The sequence below is a fragment of the Ammospiza caudacuta genome, chromosome 8 (genome assembly GCF_027887145.1).
Source record: "Ammospiza caudacuta isolate bAmmCau1 chromosome 8, bAmmCau1.pri, whole genome shotgun sequence".
In the NCBI taxonomy this organism is placed as follows: Eukaryota; Metazoa; Chordata; class Aves; order Passeriformes; family Passerellidae; genus Ammospiza; species Ammospiza caudacuta.
The window spans coordinates 34,468,219-34,490,734 of record NC_080600.1 but is presented as its reverse complement, the minus strand read 5'-3'; the positions used below and the strand labels follow the sequence as shown (position 1 = coordinate 34,490,734).

Sequence of the window (22,516 nt, the reverse complement as noted above, 5' to 3'; positions counted from 1 at the left end):
AACACTTACACAAAACATTATTAGATGTAATTGAAGTGACGAATGCAATTTTAAGATAAAAGTTAAACAAAGTAGTTTGTCAAGCTCTTGGCTTCTCTGGTAAGAGGAGGAAATCAGACTCTATAGAGTCTATAGACTGTACAGAGTTCTTCCATTCATCACCATGAGTATCTTGTGGGAGCACAAAGCCAAGCAGTAAGTTTAGAGTCACAAGAAGGATTCCTCACACCTCCTGAGAGTTTCTTTTGTAAGTCTTTGGAGCATGACAGCCCTGTCAGGTTTGCCAGTGGTGCATACATAACACAAATGTTTTCAAGTTTGGAAGCTGTTGAAAATCGCTGTTAGACAGACTGATAATTCTCTCTGGACTAGTCAGTGCCACTAGTGAATCACATGGCTCCAGTTCTGAGTTCTTGCTGGGGAAAAAACTGAACCCTGCACTGAGTTAGATGTGACAGGTGATCCCTAGGGATCAGCCAAATCTCTGCAAGTTGAAGCTTTAAAAAGAAAACTGTTTTTAATGCAAAACCCCCTCAAACTCTCTTTTATTTCAGGCTTTTTTTGCAAAACAATAATCTACAAGACACACATGCACCTCAGCACAGTTCCAGGCCCAGCTTCTGGAAAGGTACTCAGACACAGGACCTAATTCCAGGTGCAAATTCAAGGAAAGTATGTGTTACCATTACCCAATATGATGGGAAGAAAAACATGAAATAAGTGGTAGGGTCATAAGTTAATTTTCCACCAATGCCTCCAAAGCTGCATTACAGCAAAAAGAGTTTGTCACAAGTAGGGTAGCCAAGAAAAACCTCTGCACACTGGAATTGAACCTAAAATACAGCATTTGCTAGATGGAAACAAAAATAGTTTCCAAAGGCATTTCTTCTTGTTTCTGTCAACATGAGAAGGGGACCATGGAAGCAGACTGCAAAATAAAGCAGCTTGTTTCTCCTGCTGTATTTTTTGTTGTCACTTGTCAGCATGGTGCTTTTTAGTAGGAAAACATTTTGCATAGCAGGGTTTGCTTCAGCTCACCTCCACAACAATTCCCAAGTCTTTGACGTAGTCTTTTTCAGTCTGCACCAGCTCATTTAGGACAAACCTAAATTAAAACAGAACACACAAGTATTTGACCATATTCCTTGATGTTACCATTTGCTCTTTTACCACATACGACCTCACCATAAAACCCCATCATCATCCAGATCACATAACACAAGTCACCCTTCTCTCAGAGCTCAGTGGAATGTAACAGACAAAAACATCACATGTCAGCTCAGAGTAGTTTCAAATCTCTTAACCATTCTTCCCTGCTATCCCTCTTCCCCCCCATGTCCCAGGATGGTGCAAGAGCAGCAGCACAAAGAGCTCCCAGTACCTTAAATTACTCCTCCCTGATCTCCTCTTCCCATCCCCTATGCAGCTCCCCTGAGAATGATGGACACGTGTCCTGACCCATTTTCCACCAAGTTTTGCCCAAGATTCATCAATTAAGTATCAGTTTGGAAGTTTCAAACACTTGGAAAAGAAATCCCTCTCCTGTCATAGCTAAGAGTTTAATCTTTTGGAGCAGGTAATCTATGTGTGGGTGTCAAATGTTTTAACTCTGATTTCAGAGCTAATAACCCCAGGTAGGGGAGTCATCTGATGAAGGCCTGATGCATGCAAACAACAGCAAGCTAAAAAAAGCCCCTCCTTTGTAACTCAAACGGACTAATCACATTATGTTCTTTTGAGGATAATTAAAAAAAGTTACAGCTTGCTGCAGACAGTTTGTCTCTCAATTATGCCAATACATAGATTTGGCATATGACAAATAAACTCCATCTGTCCTCAAGTTTGGTATGGCAGTAGTAACAAGGCTAACAAGACAGAGGAGTGCTTTCATGTATGATATTGCTCTGTCCACATCAGTCACTAGACTGACCCACTTGAATTGATAGGGCTGAGGGCTAACAGTGCTAAGATAAAGTCTGGAGAGAAAAAAACCAATCAGACTGGCATTGCAAGGAGAAATTTAGTTATGAGAGCTTACTGAGAAAATAAATCCTGCTCCTGCTATGCTTGCAACATGTCCCTTGCTCAGACAAAGCAGAGGCGACACTTAGGCCATGTGGCAGAAAAAAGTCAAACAGCTTCTTGTTGGTCTGAGAGTGAAATCCAGCCCCTTGGCAGCAGGCAGGGCTGGCAGCAGCCACACCAGACCCTTGTGCTCTCTGGAGCACCGTGCCAAGTTGTGCCTGGGCAGCAAACACATGTGAGGCAAGAGGCAAGAGGCTGCTCTTTCCCAGAGCACATGGCCTGAGCAGCGTGTGCTGCACAGCCCCTCGGGCTGCTTGACCCTCCGTGCCCTTGGGACAGGCTCCACAGTCCCCTCTGCCCTTGGGACAGGCTCCACAGTCCCCTCTGCCCCTGGGACAGGCTCCACAGTCCCCTCTGCCCAGAGAGGAAGGCCAGGAGGGGACCTTCCAGCTGGCACCACCCCTGTTTGCATTGCTCCCAACAGGCACAGAGAGCTGCGGAGGGAATGAGATCCACCTACAAGGTTACTGCAAGGATCACCCTGCCAAGTTCTACTCTAAAAATGAAGCAGCAGGTACTTCTAGTATATAACACTGCAGGACATGCAGGCAGGTGTGTGTTTATTAAAAATGAGGTTTCTGGTGAACAGACAAAACCTGCCAATTATTCACACCTCTACTACCATTCAGGATCTGCACCTCCACTGCTTACTTTAAATTCAGCACCAGGGCTCCCTCTGCTCCTCTCTTCTTACCAAGCAAGAAAATCAGCCTTGACCATCTCTACTCATTCTCTGAAGCCTATCTGATGCAGCACCTTAGAGGTACTCCAAAATTTAAGGTTTCTAAGTTGCACGTAGGTTAAAAATTCAAGTTCACTCATTTCCTGCTCTGATAGCAGGGAGCAAGGGCAGGGAGCTATTTGCAAAGTGCCCTGGTCACCAGCAGGCATTGAGTACACAGCTGTATTTAAATTGACATGAACAGGACTTCTGACTGAGTCTGGATAGCTGGATATCTTGGAAACTCTGTATTAGACCTATACTGAACAATGACACTCAATAAGACTATTGTCTTACTGCTCACAGAAATGCAGCAATCAGGCCTGGTGGAATAAGGAGCTTCCTCACACCAGGGCTAACTGCTGGCATGGATGTGCTGCCAGGAACATTGCTGCCCATGCCTGTGCAAGGGTTCAGCTGCTGTTTTGTGGGGATTGGAGGGTCACAGCTCGAGCTGGGAGATCAGCTGCCTCACATGACTATGGAATTAAACTCAGCAAGCTGCAGGGACACAGAACACAGACACAAAGGAGCTGGAGGGAGACAGATGTCTTGTGCTGAAAGCCACTAGCAGGCGCTCCTAAACATCCTGGTTAGGAATTCTGGCAGCTACTAATTGCATGTAATAGGCTGCCAGTCCCCTGCCAGAAGTGTTCCTGTAGCTGAGCTTACAGTGGCAGAGGTCTCTGCACTAAAACTGCAACCTGCACTTAGCTGCCAGCCACCTCATTAATGAACTGCTACCAGAGGAACTCCAGATGATCCTGCAATACTGAGGAGCTTCTAGGGAACAGCCATGGGCAGAGGTTCCCTGCAGGAAGGCTGACAGCTGCCTTGTGGAAAACTTCTGCCATTGGAGACACATCCAGGACTGTCATATCCTTGTCTGCTGCTGGGAGTTGCTGCAGTCCCTCACTGTATCCCTTCTCTGGCTTCCTGCAACAAAGTGCAGGAGCAAATGATGGCTTTCAGAGACCTGTGACACTTTGCTCCTACTTCATCTCCTACTCTTAACCACCTCCTTGCTCTCCCTGACTTGGCACCTCTCCCAAATGGGGTGCTCTTCTTCCACCTCTCACCACACTGCCATGAGAGCTGTATGGAACATCACTTTTCCCCTCAATCTACCATTTAATTAGATCATTGCAGTTACTGTTAGTGTAAGAGGTGATACAAAGAAAACAGCCACCTCAGCTTTCTTCCATATAATTGTTGATCCTGTTGCTCCAATTCTCTGTTCTTCAGCTGAACACACATTTAAGAAATGCTTTAATCATTATAGGCTTTGAAGAAAAAATCATTATTTTTCTTAAATTTAGGGGGTGTACAGCTAATTTTAAAAAACAACTTTCATGAGCTGTCACCACTTCTTTTTTCTCTCATTACCATGAACATGAGGGTTTCCCAAATGGAACTTTCTTTGCAGTGGTGTGTTTCTACCATAGATGCATCTGAATCCTGTCCCTTCCTTTCCTAATAAAGAGGGCAAAAATATCTCTTTCAAAAAGTCCTAGAGGGATTCTCTGTTCTTTTTCTCAAAGGTAGCTAATAAGGTCAACCACATATCCCCCCTCTGAGAGCTGATTTCACCTCTGGCAATGCAGTAATTACCAATGCAAACATCTCAGTAATACCTGTTGAGCTCTTTGCAGACTTTTACGTAAATAGATATTTGCTATCTGGTGTAAAAGCTGTACATTTTAGAATGATGATGAACTTCTGTGTGTGGAAGTGCTTTTATGAAGTGTTTTTACATGTTAAGAAAAACAGGAATCAAGCAGAACACGGTTTTACTCTCAGTTCCATGGTCAGTTACTGACTACAAAGTACTCCTGGAGTGCTGCTGTGTGTCCTGCTGGGGTACATATTTTGGAAAGAACCAGTAACACAACTTACATCCTGCCTCTCATAGCTTTGGCTTTCTGTTCCTCCTCAAGGTTTCGTGGGGGAGTTGAAGGCGTCATTCCTTCATTCAAGCAGCCAGTGGCATCTTTTAAGCCTCCTCGGTAAGATCCTCCTTCAAGGGTCTAAAAAAACCCCAAAGAACAATAGAATAAACATTCTCCTTGAACTTCAGCATCAGTATTCAAGTCAGTTCTGCAACCAACTCTACAAAGCATTCAGAAATAGTCTCCTGCAGAATTTCATAAAACACAACCAAACTAGTTTTAGGTTGATATAGGACCCCACAAAAAAAAAAAAAAGTGGAGTTGTCATCCTCTTGTTAGAAGGTGGAAAAAGATGTTCCAGTAGATCTGAGAAAAAAAATTTCTTCCAAATTATTTCAAATCAACCTGGAAATATCCTGATGTCTCAATCAGGACCATTGTTAGGCTACATGTGGCTAAAAGCTCCTCTGCCAAAAGCTGAATGGGGGATTCTTGTAATAAAATAAAATATGAAATAGAAATAGATGGACACATAGTAAGGTACTACAATAATTAATGTTTGCCCCAAATCCCTTGAAAGTAGTTGTAATAGTCTAATAGACTGCATGTGGGGGAGAGAAAATAAAATATCACAAAAAAAATATGTCTGACTGGATTAATGAAATACTTTTCAGTTTGTTAGTCTCTCAATGGAATAAAACTATTTTAAGTGAATTTTCTGGGAATAGTCTTCTTGGTTTCCCATGCCACAAAGAGCTCCTTTACCACTCACGCCTTATCAAGCACGCTGTAAACACTGACTCTTTCACGTACCAACATCTCAAACTGAGAAAATACCAAAGTCCTCTGGAATGATTCACTAGGTAAAGATTCTTGCTCAGAGCTGCAGTAATTTAATGATCACTGTGGGGATTTTTAGATTTTTTTTTACTCTCTTCATCATTCCAGTAGATGTAAGGAAATGAATCTTTGTAGGCTCATCATATCCCTGCTTGTTAATTATGTTGAACTTGTTCAGATAAAGTACTTAGCTAATTTTAGGAGTCCTGGGATATGTAGAAAAAGGTGTAGCTTTGATATTAACATTGCTGAACTGCACTGGGAAAACTTAAAAGGAGCCAAGATATGACAGAGGATTTACTCCTTGTCCACCAGATATGGGGATCAGACAGTGAGAACACACGATATGAAATTTCTGAACAAATTAATCTCAGAGCATTTTTATTGCTTATTCCACTCCCTGCAAGAAAGAGTTGACAAGGCAGATTAAAAGTGACACATGAATCTTTGTAAAATTAAAGCACAGCTGTGATACTTCAAGCAGTTCTACTCTTTAGAGTCTTTTCATTGAAACCAGAACACCAAACAAATTCACATTGGGTAGTAAAACCCCTGTGCCTCAGAACACACTTAAAAACAAACAAAACATCCCACTGTGTAAAATATTTGAATACTAACAAGACCCCAGAAATTGTACAGTACAGCAGCTTATGCTCTGCAAAGCCCAGTCCAGAAGTGACTTTTGACCATGCAGTGCAGAGCCTGTGTGAGATGCAGACTTCATCTCACAGGGGAACAAAATATTGGACACTACTGGGAAGCAGAGCACATAGGGTTAATAAAAGCAGAGCAGATGAAGGTAGAAAGCAAGGAAACCAGAACAAGAGGTAGCCTTTAAAGCCCTTCCTTAGAGTCACATTGGGCCTGTTGTGCACACAGTTTTCACAACACTAAACTTACCAGCTTAGTTTTGACCAACTTTTCTATTGCACTGACAAGATCCGCAGCAGTTGGGACATCGGAGGAGCTCTGTCGAGCAGCTAGCAAAGAAGAGGACTGCAAGACAGCAGGTGGCAAAGGAAAAGCAAGTTAGCAGGATGAGAAGGGAGAAGGAAACCAGGTGGTCAGTGAAGAAGCTCCTGAGACAGGAGAAGGAAGGTGGAAGGGGAGCTGGAGGGCGAGAGGGACGCATGCAGGCCAGGTGAGCGAGTGCTGCTGTGTCAGACAAGCATGGAATTGCCATCCACTTCTGGCTGCACATCTCCCTGCAGCAGCTTCAAGGCTGGAGCCAGGGAATAGCATCAAAGAACTGAAGTTCATTTACAAACAGGTTACAATTCTCTTAAAGCTGGTTCCTCCTTCTAAGGCCATCTACGGTCTTACAGGCTCCAGAAAATTGATTTTCTTACTGCAAATATAAGAAATTACCCCCTCCCCCATACATGCATATTTGATAAAAGCAGTTAAGCACAAGGTACACATGGCATTTCAGGCAGTAGGGGAGGGAGGCAGGGGGGAACAAATCATCCCCCATCCTTTCCTCACAGATCAATTGCAACTCCAAATGAACTTAAGATGACATCTCCCGCTCAAGCAACTTCAGTCATCTAAAACTCTTCTGTACCCTCTCTGCAACCACTGGAGACAAAACATCCCTACATGTCCCACCCCTCCTGGGTACCTGGCACAGGAGGGCAGAAAAACTCTGTTTTAGTTTAAGGTTTTTGCTGTATAATGCAAAATCACCCCTTTATTGCTGTCCTAAGAAACCTGTCTGAACACCCAAACCCACTTGATAGCTATGGGAATTGGGATTTATTAGCTCACCTGCATACACATTTCTTCTGAAGGCAACACAAGCCCTGACTAAAACTACAAGCCCTTGGACAACCTCCTTTTGTTGTCAGGCTGACACAGACTAAAGCATGGCTAAATTTTTATAAATTATGAAAAAGCTTATTCATCCCTCAGCTGCTTAATGAAAGCATTGTGGAGCGCAGCTATTTCAGTGAAGTCACTGTGCAGGTGCCAGCAAACACCCATCTGAGATTCAGCACTGCTGGGGAGGGAGATGGGGGAATGGGATGGCAGGAATTAGGCAGCTGGCCACCCTTTTTCAGCAGCCCTTTGGGGAGGCTGCTCCTGTTGAGTGACACATGCCCAGGGGAAGGAAAAAAAAAGCAAAGGAGATTAATCCTAACCAGAAGCCTTGGGACAGAACAGAAACATGAACACACTGCTACTCATCAAGTTGTCTTTCACAAATGATACATCTAATCAACAGTTCTAATTGCAACAACAACAAAAACTACAGGTAATCAGGCTGGTAATTGAGGAATTAGGCTGGTAATGAAGGAATCTCATACTAATGTAAAACCTCAGCCTGCCTGTTTCACCTGCAATGCAGACAGATGTGTCTAGGAAAAAGAAAAACTGAAAAGAAGGACTTTGAAGAGATACTGGACAAGTACATTGATAATAAGTGCCAAACAGCCATTCTAGCAGGAGGAGTCCAATATTTGGAGGCATTAAACAGCTGTTGCTGTCACTTATTTTAACTGAAATTGCTCAATATCTCTGAAAAGTAAATAACTACAGGATTCTGAAGGAAGCATGAAAATATTTGCTGCCTACAAGAATTCCAGGGTTAAATAAAACTTCTGTGATCGACAAGAGTTTGCTTTGATTGGAGAAAACAGAAATACAGTATTTCTATTCTTCAGGAAGCAAATAATGAATTTCTAATATGAAAAGATCTCGCAATGTGTCTTTATGAGAGCCTCCAGGAGCAGTGAGGCACAATTGCTGCTGCCTGGCAGATGGACTCAGGGAAAAGTGTCACCTCCCATCCATGCAGACATCTCCTACCTACCACAGCCACAGCCCCACACTGCTGCTGCTGGTCCAGCCTAAGGCCATGCCTGTATGCACAGAGGGAGGACATGAGCAGGACACTGTGCTCAAATTAACACCATTAAAGAGCTTTCAGCTCCAGCATGGCTCAAACTTTGCTAATATGGGCATCGTGTGCCAGCAAATTCGGGACCCTATGGGCTAAAATTTTTTATCCCCTTGATAAAAGGTTGAACAGGGCAAGAAAAACAAGAGGAAAAAAAAGGGGTTTCAGATTCATCTTGCTCTATTTAATCTTCTGGTTTAGGAGTGGGTGAAGAAAAAGGATGCCAAAACACTCTGTAAAGCTCAGACATCTGAAGCAGAAAACAGCTTAGTTCCATGACATTTATGCTGTCAGAAACATATTGAAGAAATCCTGAAATCACATGGCATGTTGGACACCAAAAACAGTGACCCGAGCTGCAGCATTCCTGTTTTTCTTTTAAAAAAACCCACCAAAATAAAACCATCTCCCAAAAACCAAAATGCAAACGAAGCCCCAAACATTTAGCTAAACACCATGGGGAACAAGCCAGGAGCAATTGTGCTGGGCATGGATCCACCAGGGCTCTGCTCTGCCGACCTTTCCCCTCTGCTCCTCACCAGAGAGCCGTGAGCACACAGAGCGCTCCGAGGGCAGGAGTCCACAGCTCCAGCTGCTTCCTGCTGCTCCTGCTGCCACCACAGTGTCATAACATTTCCTGACAGATTAGCAGCAAGCCCCCAAATCCTTTACTCCATCACTCTGCTCCTTGAGTCCCAGAAATATTTACATCTTCCTCTCTCTGTATTTCCAAACTTCGGCTTGAACCTTCCCCAAGAACATTCTGGGTTGTTTTGGTTTTTCTTTCCTGACAATTTATTAATCTCCCCTATCCTTGCCTCTTTGCCTGCAGCAATTACAATCAGAGGACAGCAATACAGAAGTGGCAGTGCTAAAAACAGATGCCAGCAGGAAAGCAGGAAACTAAAAAACAGGAGGATGGTTTTCTACAAGGGAGATGACAGCACCAGGAAAGGGTGGGGGGACATGAACAGACAGAACTGGCTGTGAATGCAAACCACTGTCTCAGCCATATTCACAGGTTCTCATCCTGAGTCCAGCACAGGACTCTGCAAGCCACAGGGCCAGTTACCACAGTAAATCCCGACTTAATGTCAGAGAACTACCATGGTGCCACCAAACACCATTTCCAATGCTACAGGCAGACACCAGCAGCACTTTTCAAACAGACATAGCAAACACACATTATCCCTCTGAAGGGAGTTTCTGCCCACACACAGCACAGCACACCATCCACCTGCCATGAAACCAGGGCTAAATTGCTTATCTAGCACTGTTTGTAAATTCACAAAAGGTATTAGATTATGATCTGTACACAGGAGACTCGTAACAACCACAAGTCTAGGCCCTTGATACCAGGAGACCACTAGGAACCCACTGTGATATAGCTATGCAAGAAATGCACTCAAACAGAATAATTGTATAGTAAGGGAGGCCTTACCATATCATCTTGGGTTGGATCATTGTCAAAAATCTTCATGGGAGGAGGAAGAGGAGTGTGAGACTCTTCATCTGCTTCGTCTTCTCCCCAACCTTTCTTGCTCTTCTGAAGAAAAGTTAAATGCAATTAGAAACAGGGACAGGATCCTTTGATAGTTTCAGTTCAATATCATGTTGTATGGAGGGAATTACAGGTAATGGAAGAGAGCAGTAAAGACATAAGGTTTTGCTGGTTAATCCTGGTGCATTCTAAGGCTTACAGAAATACAGTTTATAGGTCATTCATACAGCTAAGGCAACTACATCTGTCTGTGTGCTGACAGAATAGTAGTTTTTTCATTTAAATAAAAACTGTTTAATGTACATTTTTAAAAATGTGTTCCTCTTATTTGAGTTCAGTTAGTACCTTCTGCATTTTTGGCTTTTAATTCCTCATTCACCTTATTAGGAAAGAGCCATTCTGGTAGAGAACATGCCTGCAGAAAAACTGCAGGTACAGCTACACAGCAGATTTAAGAGAAACATGGCTATTTCTTGGAGTATTTTCCTTCAATAAGGAATTACACTGCCACGGTAGCATAAAGGTGATATGAACCTCAGCAAAAGCTGATAACAGCAGCTCAAGAATGACTTCATTTCTGTGCACAGCAGCTTTCTAATAGGCTATTAAAAAACTTAATCAAAGGACAATAATATATGCAAACTGTGAAGCACTATTCCTTATATATTCCATTGCTCTTTGGATGATAAAGCTGTTTGCAGCAATGCAATTTTATGTATGACTTTATGTATGATTCGCTGTTCCCTGCAGACCCTAAGGGAACTGCATTTACTCCAGCATGACTCACAGCCCACGGAGGAGATGGTATTTCCCGTAACAAACACCAGCAAACACCAGCACACACCTCATCTGCGCTGTCTCCCTGAGGAGTGGTTTCATCTCCAGGCTTTGGCGAGCCGAGGTCAAAGCTCTTCCTGCCATCCCGCACCTTCTTCTGCTTCTTGATGTGGCTCTCGGTCTTGCCGCTGTTCAGGCGGCGCACGGGGCTGGTCAACCATTTCTTCAGGGTGTTGGTCGAGCGCTTGGGGCCCGGAGAGCTCTGGATGGAGTTGAGGGATGGCTGAGGCTGTAGGTTGGCCACGGAGTCAGACTTGCCCCCGTTGTCGTTGGCAGAGACCGAGTACGCGTCTGCAAGGAGACGGCGCAGGTGAGACCTCATCCCAGCACCCCTCTGCTGCCCCAGCACCCAGCACCACAGCACTGCCTGCCTTGGGGAGAGGCTTCCTGACCTATGGACTTTATGCAAACTTTATTGCACACCAGAGAGAGGAATATGCCCTGCAATGGGCATTTCCCACAACCTCACACGCCTCTCTCATTTCCTACCATGCTATCTGTCCTTATGAAAGATCGCAGACAGCGGAAGTTTTTATATGTAGGTTTTTATTCAGGTTTTTTTATGGAAGCCTGATTTTCATGCTAAGTGCTGAATTTCTCAGCTTCTTCCCACAATTTCATTGTGAATTGCTAGGAAGAAAATAAGCACAAAAAAGGAGACCTACTACAGGAGACCTGACAGCCACCAACACATTGTCAGGTTCCATAATTGTTTCTCAGCTGTTTCCCGACCCCAATGACATGATTTAGTTAGACTACTTATTAACTTAGAAGCACCTTAAAATTATCTCCTTTGCCTTTGAAAGCAATCTGTCAGAAGAGTTCACAAATTCGCTAGAACTAAGAAGCTGGAATGAACAATTACAAAAGATGACAAACTGTTCAAACCAAAGGAAACTCAATAAGGTTTAAAATTAAAAACTAGTTTCATTATACAGAAGCAGGAGGTTCTGCTGAACTGTATCCAACCTCAGTTACTGATACACATGTTCAGACTGGCACCTTAGAAGGGGCTGCAACCTTCCTTACTCTCCCCAAATGCAACAGACCAAAGATGTGCCAATGTCAGTAAGGCTTTAAAACCAAAACAAACAAGTTGCTCAAAGATTTCCCAATTGCCCTTCAGGAATAAGTGCCTTGCTTTCAACTTTCTGAAACCATGTTAAGGCAACTCCCTCCCCTCCCTATCAGGGTCTGAGATGTTTTATCCCACACAGTTTAAGATGAAGGTTTTTTTACTAAATTCAGATACTGTAACACTCCTATAAAAAACATCTCAGGCTGTACATCAGAAAAGAGCCAACCGATGTGATTAAACATTTTTACATTGTTATCTCTGAATCTTTTATCTGTCCCAGCAGAAACCAAAAACCTACGTTACAAACACATGAAGATAGACTGCTGCACCCAGATACTCTCAGTTCAGCAATAAACACCACTAGAGATGCTGGGTTGTACACATGCTGAGGGAGAGCTACTCTTGCAGAGAATCACTGCCTCTATTGTTTTAGAAGCCAGTTCCTGCTACCTGCATGAGGAGATCACATCCCCTCTGGGCAGAGCTGCTGCTTGCAGCTGTCTGTGCACGGAGCAGAGATTGCATCCTGCCTTGCCTGCCATCTTGCACAATGCAGACCAGGAGAGGCAGAATGTTTTACAGCCATACACAGCATCAGTCAGAAGTTGAACCAGTAAGTTACTACATACCTGAGGTCAAAGGGTAAATTTTAGAACATATAGAAATAATTTTAACGAGCTAGAGAAAAATCAAAGTTCACTTCCCAGACAAGAAGAAAATCTCAATCATCTGGTTTTTGACAAAAGGACTGAGTGCAAGAGGAACTGAGAGGAGGACAGGTTCCAGGTGGAGCTGGTCCCAGTTGGAGCTGCTGGGGATTTTCTGGCATTCCTCTGTAAGGGCAAAGTAGCAGTCTTATCTCCAAAAGGCCTGGGGTTTAGCCAGCTCCTGCTGATGTTATTTCATGTACACGAAGTAGCGCTAAATCAACGAGTGACAGATAATGTTTGTCAGGGGCCAGCTTATCTTCCACTCAATAGGCTCTGGATAGCTCTCCCTGCAGGCTCCACGTGATGCTCTGCGAGTTTATCAGTGCCCTTGCGTCAGCAAAATGCAGGGTTTCACCATGGTGGGTTTGATTTTCCAAGTGCCCTCGTGGCCCTGGCAGCACTGAAAGCCCCACAGGCAGTGGGGGAAGCTGGAGGGTTCTTGGCCAAGGGACTTTGCTTGGTGCCCCCAGGTGCCCGTGCTCCTACTGAAGCTTCAGGAGGATGAACTTTGGGAATTGCTGCAGCAAAGGGAGCTGGGCTGCAGCCAGAAGAAGAAACTCTGTAGGGCTGCTACTCCAGGGATGATTTGGGGGGAGCAGCTGTATCACAGACTTGCTGCCTTTGCTGGGGACTGGGCTCAGCAGGAGGTAGAGGAAAACCAAGGATGAGCTGATCTCATCACATCTCAGCTGATGTAGAGAGGTTTTCACTACACCTTGTAAGTAACACAGTCCCACCCCCACCTCCAGTCCACAGCAAATGGACTTAAAGTTAGCTTTCCTTCCCTTACCAAAAGTTAAATTTACCAATTTAACTTTTGGTAAGAGAAGGGAGGCTAATGAAGCCTGAGACAACCCCAAGGGTTTGTTACTGAGATGCCAATCTCAGCCCAGCGGGTTCAAGGCAGGGCCAAGTCCAGGAACCCTGATGCCTGTGAAGGGGCAGGGACCTCTCCTCCCAGAGGGAAACACTCCAGGTTTTACCAGCAGAGTCAGGCCCCAGCCTTGCTGCCTCCCTCTCCTTTGCCCAGCAGCACAGCCACAGCTGGGGCATGGACAGACACACAGCACCTCTCCTACCATGGCACTCTGCTCAGTGTCCTGGGGAAGTGATGGTCAGTAATCCTGTCACTCCCAGGAAGGCAGCATGTGGGCAGAACCAGTCCCAGTCCCAAGCTGGCCCACAGCCCACCCTGCCTGCTTATAATAATTTTGACACCCAGAGCCACGAACCATCTGCAGACTGAACATCAGAGCTTCAGAGCCACCAGCCACTACAAAAGTCAACCCACAGTTTTCCAGAGGGAGGCTGTTAACACTGTCCAATGATCCCACCTGAAAAGGCTCTGGATTTTCCTGCTCAAGGTCGTGCCTTTGGTGATGAAAAAGGCTGTTTACCAAAGGGTTACTGCATACTGGTCGTGCCATAAAACCCTGTCAGATGTGAAGTCCCCTTCTCTTTCTCCTTGTTTGCTGGACTGCCCTGGCTGAGCACAGTAAGGCATCTGGGACAGAGCCCACACTTTGCCTGGCCCATGCAACCCAAGACTGGAAACATGGCCTTATTTTGCCTGGTAAGGCAGTCTCTGCAGGCTGGGAAACAAGCAGGGAGGTGGGAGAGAAAGGCTGGCATGAATTCCCCTTCTCCCCAACCACCATGAGAGCCCTTCGATGTTGGGTGACTTATCCTTGTCCACACCCTACACTGGTACAAAGTACTTCCATCTCACCATCCCAATTCCCACTGCTACCAAACATGCCACGCCAAAAATCCACATACGATACTCATAACCTTTTTTTCCTTTTTCAAAGGAACTGCAAATTTGGGTACATTTGTGAGCAAGTCACATTTGCAGTTTTCCAGCCCTGCTGAGAACGATCTCCTTTGCACATAAAGCAGGTCAATCAACATGGTTGCAGAGGCAGGACTGGAGCTGAAGAAAGAGCAGAGCTCACAAAATGAGAGAAAGAAAGAAGAACACAAAAAAAAATCTGCCAGGAAAGACCTTGCAGACAACCTCCTGAGCCACGTGAGCTCTGCTCTGCGGCACACATGGCTACAAACACATTAATCATGACACTCGATACTGGCCCGAGACCCAGACACCAGGTGGATCGAGCGGAAGAGGAGGACACGTTACCGTGCTCCTCTTGCAAAGCACTAGCACACATGTGCTTTGCAAACTGCATTAGCAGAGCTATTTGGAGACAGTTTGTTTAAGAAAAGCCAGAGAGCTTTTGGGAAAGATGCAGCAGCTCAGTGCATGATATGCGAGGTGGCTGCTGCCGCCCACGAGCACCAGCGGAGCAGCGGCTGTCCCGCACTGCAGCATGAGGAGCTGCCTCCCACCAATGTCCCAGGACACACGTCCAAAAAAAGGTATTTGGTGAAGCAAAAAGGGTGTAGGGAGGTCAGCAGACTCGTGTGGCTAGATTGATTTCCTGGCCAAACCATTCATTCAGACAGAAGAAATGATGGTTTCCAAAACACTCCTAAGCAAACCTCCAAGAAACTTCTGGCAAGAGGACTGTGAGAGATACTCAGCCAGACCAAAGGGCTTTAACATTCAGAGCTTCTGCACTGCTGCAGCCATGAAATGTTTGTTATTGTTGGTCAAATGAACAGACATCTGTAAAAGCACAGCTCTTATACTAGAAAAATAGAAGGTTCCAGTTCTGTGCAACCTCGGGTGAAAAGAAAAATAAAAATCTTGTAGACCTGGTTTTAGAGGCACGGTAATATTCTCATTTGAGTCAGTAGGAATTCCTGTTGGAACATAAATACAAGGCATTTTATTTTTACCTCCCTGTTCCCCAGAGCACACATGGGAGGGGAGGTTTGTCTGATCAGGCTCAGGCAGCACCCGACTCCTTTGCAGGACCTCAGATCTCTAACAGGGAAAGGAAAAGGCTTCTCAGAGCAACTCAGAAGAAAACATCAGTCTCCTCTATTTGATACATAATGATGACAGATCATAAAGGATAGGAAAGAAATATCCATAACCAGAAGATAATGCAGAATATAGCTATAAAAATAGGAGACTAGAGCACAGTCTTGCTTTAAGTGAGATGAATCTTTTTCTGATTTATCTATGGCTCCATTTACATCCCAGAAAAACAGCCTGAGAGAAAAGGATTTTTCCACAAAAGTCAAAGAAAATGAGCCCGAATGGGAACTCTGAAGTCCTACTAGCATGGGCATTTAAATAAACAAATTTTATTTTACACAGTTAATGCCACTTGTGAATGAAAGCCAATAATGGCAACCTGATTGATGAACACATAAATCAGCTCTGCTGTGCTAAATAGAGCCCATTTTCTACATTCAGTTGTTCCTGTCACCACTTTTGACAAAGACAGAATTTAATCAGATGTGGGTAAAAGACTAACTCAGTCTATACTCAAGTAAATTTCCTAAAGAATGGGAATCTCCATCCCAAAATATCTTGGACAGCAGGAATCATCTAGACTCATCCTGTGCACAAAAAAAGCCTCTGTGTTAGTATTTCACACTACACAAAAAGAACCATCTAAACCATCAAAATTCACCTTCTCCTGCCCTTCCCAGGAGCACCTCCATGATCATCCAGGCTGCAGGCTCCAGTTCACAGTGCTCAGCCCCCTGAAGCTTTATACTCTCCCTTGGGAAATGCTGCTTTGAGAGTGCCCTTGGATCTGCCCAAGGGATTTGGGACTAAAGCTCTACCTGATGGATGCAAAGATGGCAGAATGAGGTATGAACACTGCTCCTTTGGACTCCTCTGTGCTTTTGTATTGAATGTCCAAAACACGCTCAGTGAAACATTTTTATTGGCACGAGTTGGGGTTACAAAACTTTGTGGCTTAGGCAGATGACAGTACTGGTCCTGGTTTTAGTGTTAGAGCCCATTCTGCCTGTAAAACCTGGCATGGATTTGCAGAAGTTTGGGAGGCAACAGCATTCGGATAATATAAAGTCACTTTACAGCTATTCCTTTCGTAAAAACACTGGTGTTAACAGTATAAATAATGTATCTTGCAACTTCTAATGTCAACAGATAAGTTGCCTCCTCAGACACATCCTCTGAAAAAGGCTCTAGTGAAGAATATAAGTGAACACAACCAAATTTTCAGTGGCCATGTCAGACAAAGACAGAGGACAACTGGCTTGAAAAGCCCTTTAGATTAGAAGTACATTAAACTTTCACAATGGAATTGCAAAATGTGCCCTAGAGACTTCCATCCTCTCCCAGCTCTGCTCAGTAGCTCCACATGTGTCCAACCACAGACCTGCCCTGTGCTCCAGCTCCAGCTAAAAATGAGATGGGACCATCCAGGAAAGAACTTCACACCAGAAGCTACAGACACGTTCAAACTACGCCACTGAAATCTAAATGCAGATTTTCTTCAGAGATTCAAATGCTGTCCCTAAATTCATAACCTCCTGGAAATGAGCAAATTGAAAAGGCTCAATTGAATTTTCTGTTGATCATTTGAAGTTTCAAGCTGGAAGTAGCATCAAAAGGTACAAATCAATCTGGCAGGACTCTCACAACTCCACTTACATGGATGAAATTACTTCTGTCCAAACTCAAGAATAACGGTATGGAGTTAAATATTTTATAAAAAAAGTTTCTAGTCCAATAGAGGAAGCAGCAGACATATTGGACAAAGTTTCTGATCACTGTAATGTAAAACCTCAAAATCTGACTTTCTGTTTCATTGCCAAGCATGCAAGCATGACTAACTTCCAAAGAACAGGGGAAAAAAAGGACTAGAATCTAAATTATTCACACACACTGTTTTGCTATTGAATAGCTCTTATTTCTTGGAAATATGTAAGAAAAGCTTTGAGATAGAGAATGACCTGCAGAATTCCCTTTAACCCACACTGCAAAGCAGGGGATGCTCCAGAGGAATTTTGCATATGGGTTTTGTCTTTGGGAAACAGTCACCCATCTGTTGGCTTCAGTATTCAGCTTTCTGATCATTATTTCAGGTTGAAACCTAATGTGAGGAAAACAAGCACTCACCCAGCTGGGGTGAGTAAACACTGTCACTTGGAGCCACTCATTTCTGAGGCAGGCAGCAGCTTCATCTGCTGCTCTCGGCAGTCAAGGAGCTGGGCAGGCTGTGCCCAAGGGCGCTGCAGAGTGGGACACACCCCTTAGGAGCCTCTCTCTTTCCATTAACTACAGAGGGAGCCCGGGCAAATTATACCCTCAGCTAAATTTAGTTATTGTGAGTCCCCTTCCCACATCTGAGTACGTTTCATACCAGGCCGATCTCGCAGCAGGGAATGATTAGCTGAAGTTAAGCATCTGTCAATTCACTTTAATGAGGAATAACTCGTGGCAACCTGCCATTAGCTTCAGTTGAATAGCTTTTATTTTTAGCTGGTGTTGCTCAGATGCAGCTTCCATCCAACATGTGCTGGGAAAGCTGACATCCCAAAGTAGTCTCCAGGTCTTCGTTGTGCCAGTCGGAGTGTCAGGGCTCAAGAGCTGCAGTTCCTGGAGGTCAGAGAAAAGTCACTGCAGTTCTGGGAAAGTTTCAAAGAGTGAGATAAAACCAAAAGCCTGGAGAAACAGCACAGAGGCACATGGTCCCCAGGGACCTTGCAAGAAAAGTTACTGAAATCCTGAGAGCGTGCTGAATGAGTGAGCTGGGTCTCCAGGGACAGAAACAGCACAAGGGGAAGGCACAGAGAGAGAGAGCCTGCTGAAATAAAACATGACTTCAGTACTGTCCAAGAGCGCCCAGTGAGAGGAACAAATGCACAAGTTCTCTATTGTATCTGCTGCTTCATATGGATCTAGGCTTTTATCAGAGGTGACCATAGGGAGGGCAAGGGAAAAGAGCAAGATGAATCCTCAGGTGAATATAGGGCAGGGTCTTGTTCCCTCTAGAAAGGAAACTCAGTTTAACTCAGGAGCTGCTGCTGAAGCAGAAGGCTAAACATGAAGGCAGAACATGTGTTTGTGCCTCCAAAGAGACCCTCAGGAAAGTGTTCAACTCAGCCCCATGGCACCAAGTGCTTGAAGAGCAGCTGGAACACCTGAGTTCCTTCCTTTTGAGTGCTCTGCTCTGGAATGGGATTCCACAGAACAGCTTAAAACTGTTATGGGCATCTACAACTTCTCTGGCTGCAGGTTTGAGCCTTTTTGCCTCCATGTACCAGCCTAATTCTTCCTGCTTCAGAGTCCCATCTGAGCTCCCACATAAGCTGCTGTGAATTCACAATAAAAATAATAAGAGGACAAATATTCAGAGTGAATCCACCAACTCCTAGCCAGCTCCTATCCTAAACCATTGTGAGACATGAGGCAAGGCAGGGCAGTAACAGACCTTCAGGGGAACCTTGAAGCAACATCTTTTTAGAACACACTTTTACTGCACAAAAAGGTGTGGGAAAGCTCAGAAATAGAGCAGTTGCTCCACACAGCAGAGTTGGAGGCCAGATGCAGCATCTGTGTGCACTTGATTTCATTCACCCAATCCCCTGCCTCGAGTTTGTGCCCAGCACAGGACCCAGGCCAGCCCTGAGCACAGTGACAGCAAGTCCCACACATCTGCTGGGAGTGCACATCGGAGCAGCTTTCCTGTAATGCCTCACAGCTGGCTGAGCACATTGCTAAGTCAAGAGGCACGCATTTCTTCAGCAAAGAGAGGAAATAAAAAGTCAAGACTAACAAGATCCAGAAAGGGCATGCTTTTTTTTTTTTTTGAACAAATCAACATTTATTTCAATGTAGTGAAACAACTTGTTGAAGCACTTCTCTCGGTTCTATTTTACATTTTGTATTTACACTGTCCTCATTCTGTGACAAAAATAAAATCATCTCCAACCCTGAAGTTTCCAGAATAAGTGTCGCTAGCAGCAAAAATAACAAAGCCCCAAACACAAAGCAAAAATCCCCCTTGATATATTTTCATGGGAGATTTTTGCATGTTCCATAAAAAAAGTTTTAACCCTGAAACTTTATGAAAAGCTATATGGGATGACAAGGAGGAAAATGTAATGTGTTTGAAGCTGAACGAGAGCAGCATTTGCTGGCCTTTGCAAGTACACTGTTACTTTTAGCATAAGGAACTGTGAAATGCTTAGACACCCACATATAAGCAGACTTTTAAACTTGGATCAAAGCAGTTCTGCTCTTCTGGGAGCATAAGGGTACCAGAGTCAGCAAATGCCATCTTTTATCCTGGATGTTGGGCACAAAAACAAACTTTATTACACATGGTTTCCAAGCAGCTGTTAGTAAAACACAAGCCTTATTCTTTTGTCAAGTGTCAAGGGTCAGCTTCATTCGGCAGCTTCCAAATTGAGCTACTGTAAGAATTTTGAAGTAATTTCTCAGTTAAATGACATCATTGCTAAGGTCAACTCTGCCTTATACTTGAAGTCAGCAACCTCTGTGACAAGGTGGACCACTCTGTTAAATGGGGGGAGAGAAGACAATGATGTTTGAGTATCATATTTAGGCCTCCCTATCTCAAAGGAAGCTGTGGCTATGTACCCAAACAATTCTCCACGGAAACAACAGAAGAGTATCGGTGACAAACTTGGAATTGGAAAAATAAAAATAAAAGCAAGAATGGAACCCAAAGCTTTTTGGGATAGGAAGAAAAACTGCATGTTGAGAAAGAAGGGATTAGTTATTAAACTTTCCAGGCACACAGAGGGCTCGGAAAGCACAGAAAACAAGCAGAACAAACAAACACAACTGTGTGCATCTTTGCATCAGCTTCTTTTGCCAAATGCAGTAGCTTCCAACATTCAGCAGCTGCCTCTTGCTTTCTAGTGCTGTGGAGTTCTCTTTGGTACTTGGAGGCTGTGAGGAGCTCCGGGCAAAGAGAAAGTCTTTGTCCATTTACCAACCAATTCCAAAGGCGCTGATCTTGAATAACTTTACTAAGCAAGAGTGACACAGATGTATAGGAAAGGGGACTTTTCTCTTAGTAAAGTTGTGGTAGGTGCAGTGGAAACCCAAGGCAATCTACAAGCTTGTCAATTTGTGCCTAGGTAAGAACAGAGTCCTCCATGAACGTCTCTCATTTGTTCACTCTTAAATTATTCAGGCTCTGACAGCCCCTGAAAAGAAAAGAACGGAATAAGGATAAGTTGCAAGTGGCGCAGGGCAGGAGCGGACACCACGAAACCACCAAGAACAACGGGGTTGGGGTGTTTGACAACAGACACACTGCAGCTGCAGCCTCCAGGGCTGGTCCCAAAGCAGCTTCCTCCACGCCCTCGTCCTCCAGAAATGCCAGCAGGAAATACAAGCTCACAGCAAAGGTACTGATTGGGATGAATTAAAAGAAGGAATGAATGAAGTCAATGCAAACAGCGGTTTGGAAATAAAACACACAGAGAAGAACTGCTGGTGCTTGTGACACTTTGCTCTTTGAACACAGCACAGGGAGATGGCTAAGCAACTCGGAGACTTTTAACTGCACACTCAAGACTATCAGTCAGGCTTGTGGGAAGCTTTAATTCATTCAGCTTAAGCAGCAAAACCAGAACACCACTCACTGTCCCATATAACAGGCTCACACAATCTGCGTCTTGGTTTTCCGTTTGACAGCTCGGCAGGGAGCAGCTCTGTGAGGAAGCTTCCCTGTGATGCCAGTCAACAAGTTTATCAAATTTCAGGTGACAAAGTCACCACTACACTCTATCTGCGTCAGCAAGAAAGATGGACAGGAACTTGAAGTCTCAGAGAGCATCTGCTACCCGGGAACAGGAGAGCTGGCTCCCTGCAGCACCCTGCCGAGGTCTCAGCCCTCTGAAGCTGTGCCGGTGCCTTGACCCAGACGCCAGCCTTCCCAGTGAGGCTAGTCCTAAGGAACTGATTGATTGTGACTTCTGAAGGGCCACACAGAGCCATCCACAGCTTTTATGGTGCTTACATCATTGCTCCTTACCAACAGCCTCCTTATGGAAAAAAAACAACTAATCCAGCTTTGCAGAGATGTGGAGAGGTGCCCTGCATAAAGTGCTTCATTCCCTTCTGCATCACTGAATTTCATCACAAACCGCTGTAAAAATGCTCTACCAAGCAACATGTCTAATAAACTTTCATTACAAAAGCCATCTTCGCTATTGCTGGGTGGTTACTTTCTTTTGGCTCCATCTTTCAAAGGAAGCAGGAAAAAGAAACACTTAAAACACAACAACAAGGATTAGTAGCAGAGGCTCTTTGATTCTGCAAAGGCTTTGTTGAATACAGGTGACCTGTTAGTGTATTTTAAGATGTCTGATCACAGACATTACCTGCCTGACAGTTTAGTATCTCCAGGACAAGTGACTGCAGGGAATATTCAGCAAACATCAGCCTTTCAATGTTTGCCTGGAGCTTGCCTTGCTGTAGGCTTGTCTTAGCCACACTGCCAGATCAAATTTTACAGCAACACAGCTCTGAGCAGCTACTGCCCTGCCATGAGCAGCTGGAACGCTCAAGCCTGGGTAATTTCTCTGATATTAAGACAAAGTCAGCTAAGATGCTGCCCTCTGCTCAGCACCTGCACCCTGGCAGGAGCTGTGCTCTGCTAATGAGGAGCTGAAGTTACTGCCAACATTCAAAGCATTTGACTCCTTCTTGCCTAAAGCTACGATTTTCCTTCTGCTGTCCCAGAAAGAATCCCTGTTGATTAATATTTATTTCATTTCCTAAAGAAATCTATTCAGCCTCCACACGCTTCAGCTGAGAGCGATGTCTGAACATTGTGTTGATCCTCAGAGTTCAAACTGTAGAAGGTACAAAGAATACCAGACTTGAGGCACTTCAATGGTATTCACTGTGAATCATCATTTTACATTGTACCACTCAGACACATTTGGATTTAAAATACATTTGCATTTCTAATTAAAACAGATTACCATTAGTAACTAAAGAATGTCTTAAATCAGAATCCCTGGGCCATAAAAGCTAATTGCACGATGCTAAAACTGGATTTCAAAAATATACATATTAT

General features: G+C 44.3%; 1 protein-coding gene across 1 annotated transcript in view; it reads right to left on the bottom strand.

The window, feature by feature from the left end:
• KALRN (kalirin RhoGEF kinase) overlaps positions 1–22,516 on the bottom strand; it is a 466,558-nt gene that overhangs the window by 44,452 nt on the left and 399,590 nt on the right. The window contains exons 36-40 of the mRNA XM_058809387.1: positions 10,780–11,063; positions 9,876–9,980; positions 6,436–6,531; positions 4,703–4,833; positions 1,039–1,105 (exon numbers count right to left, since the gene is read on the bottom strand). Coding sequence (XP_058665370.1) covers positions 1,039–1,105; positions 4,703–4,833; positions 6,436–6,531; positions 9,876–9,980; positions 10,780–11,063 — 683 coding nt within the window. The remainder of the gene's footprint in view (positions 1–1,038; positions 1,106–4,702; positions 4,834–6,435; positions 6,532–9,875; positions 9,981–10,779; positions 11,064–22,516) is intronic.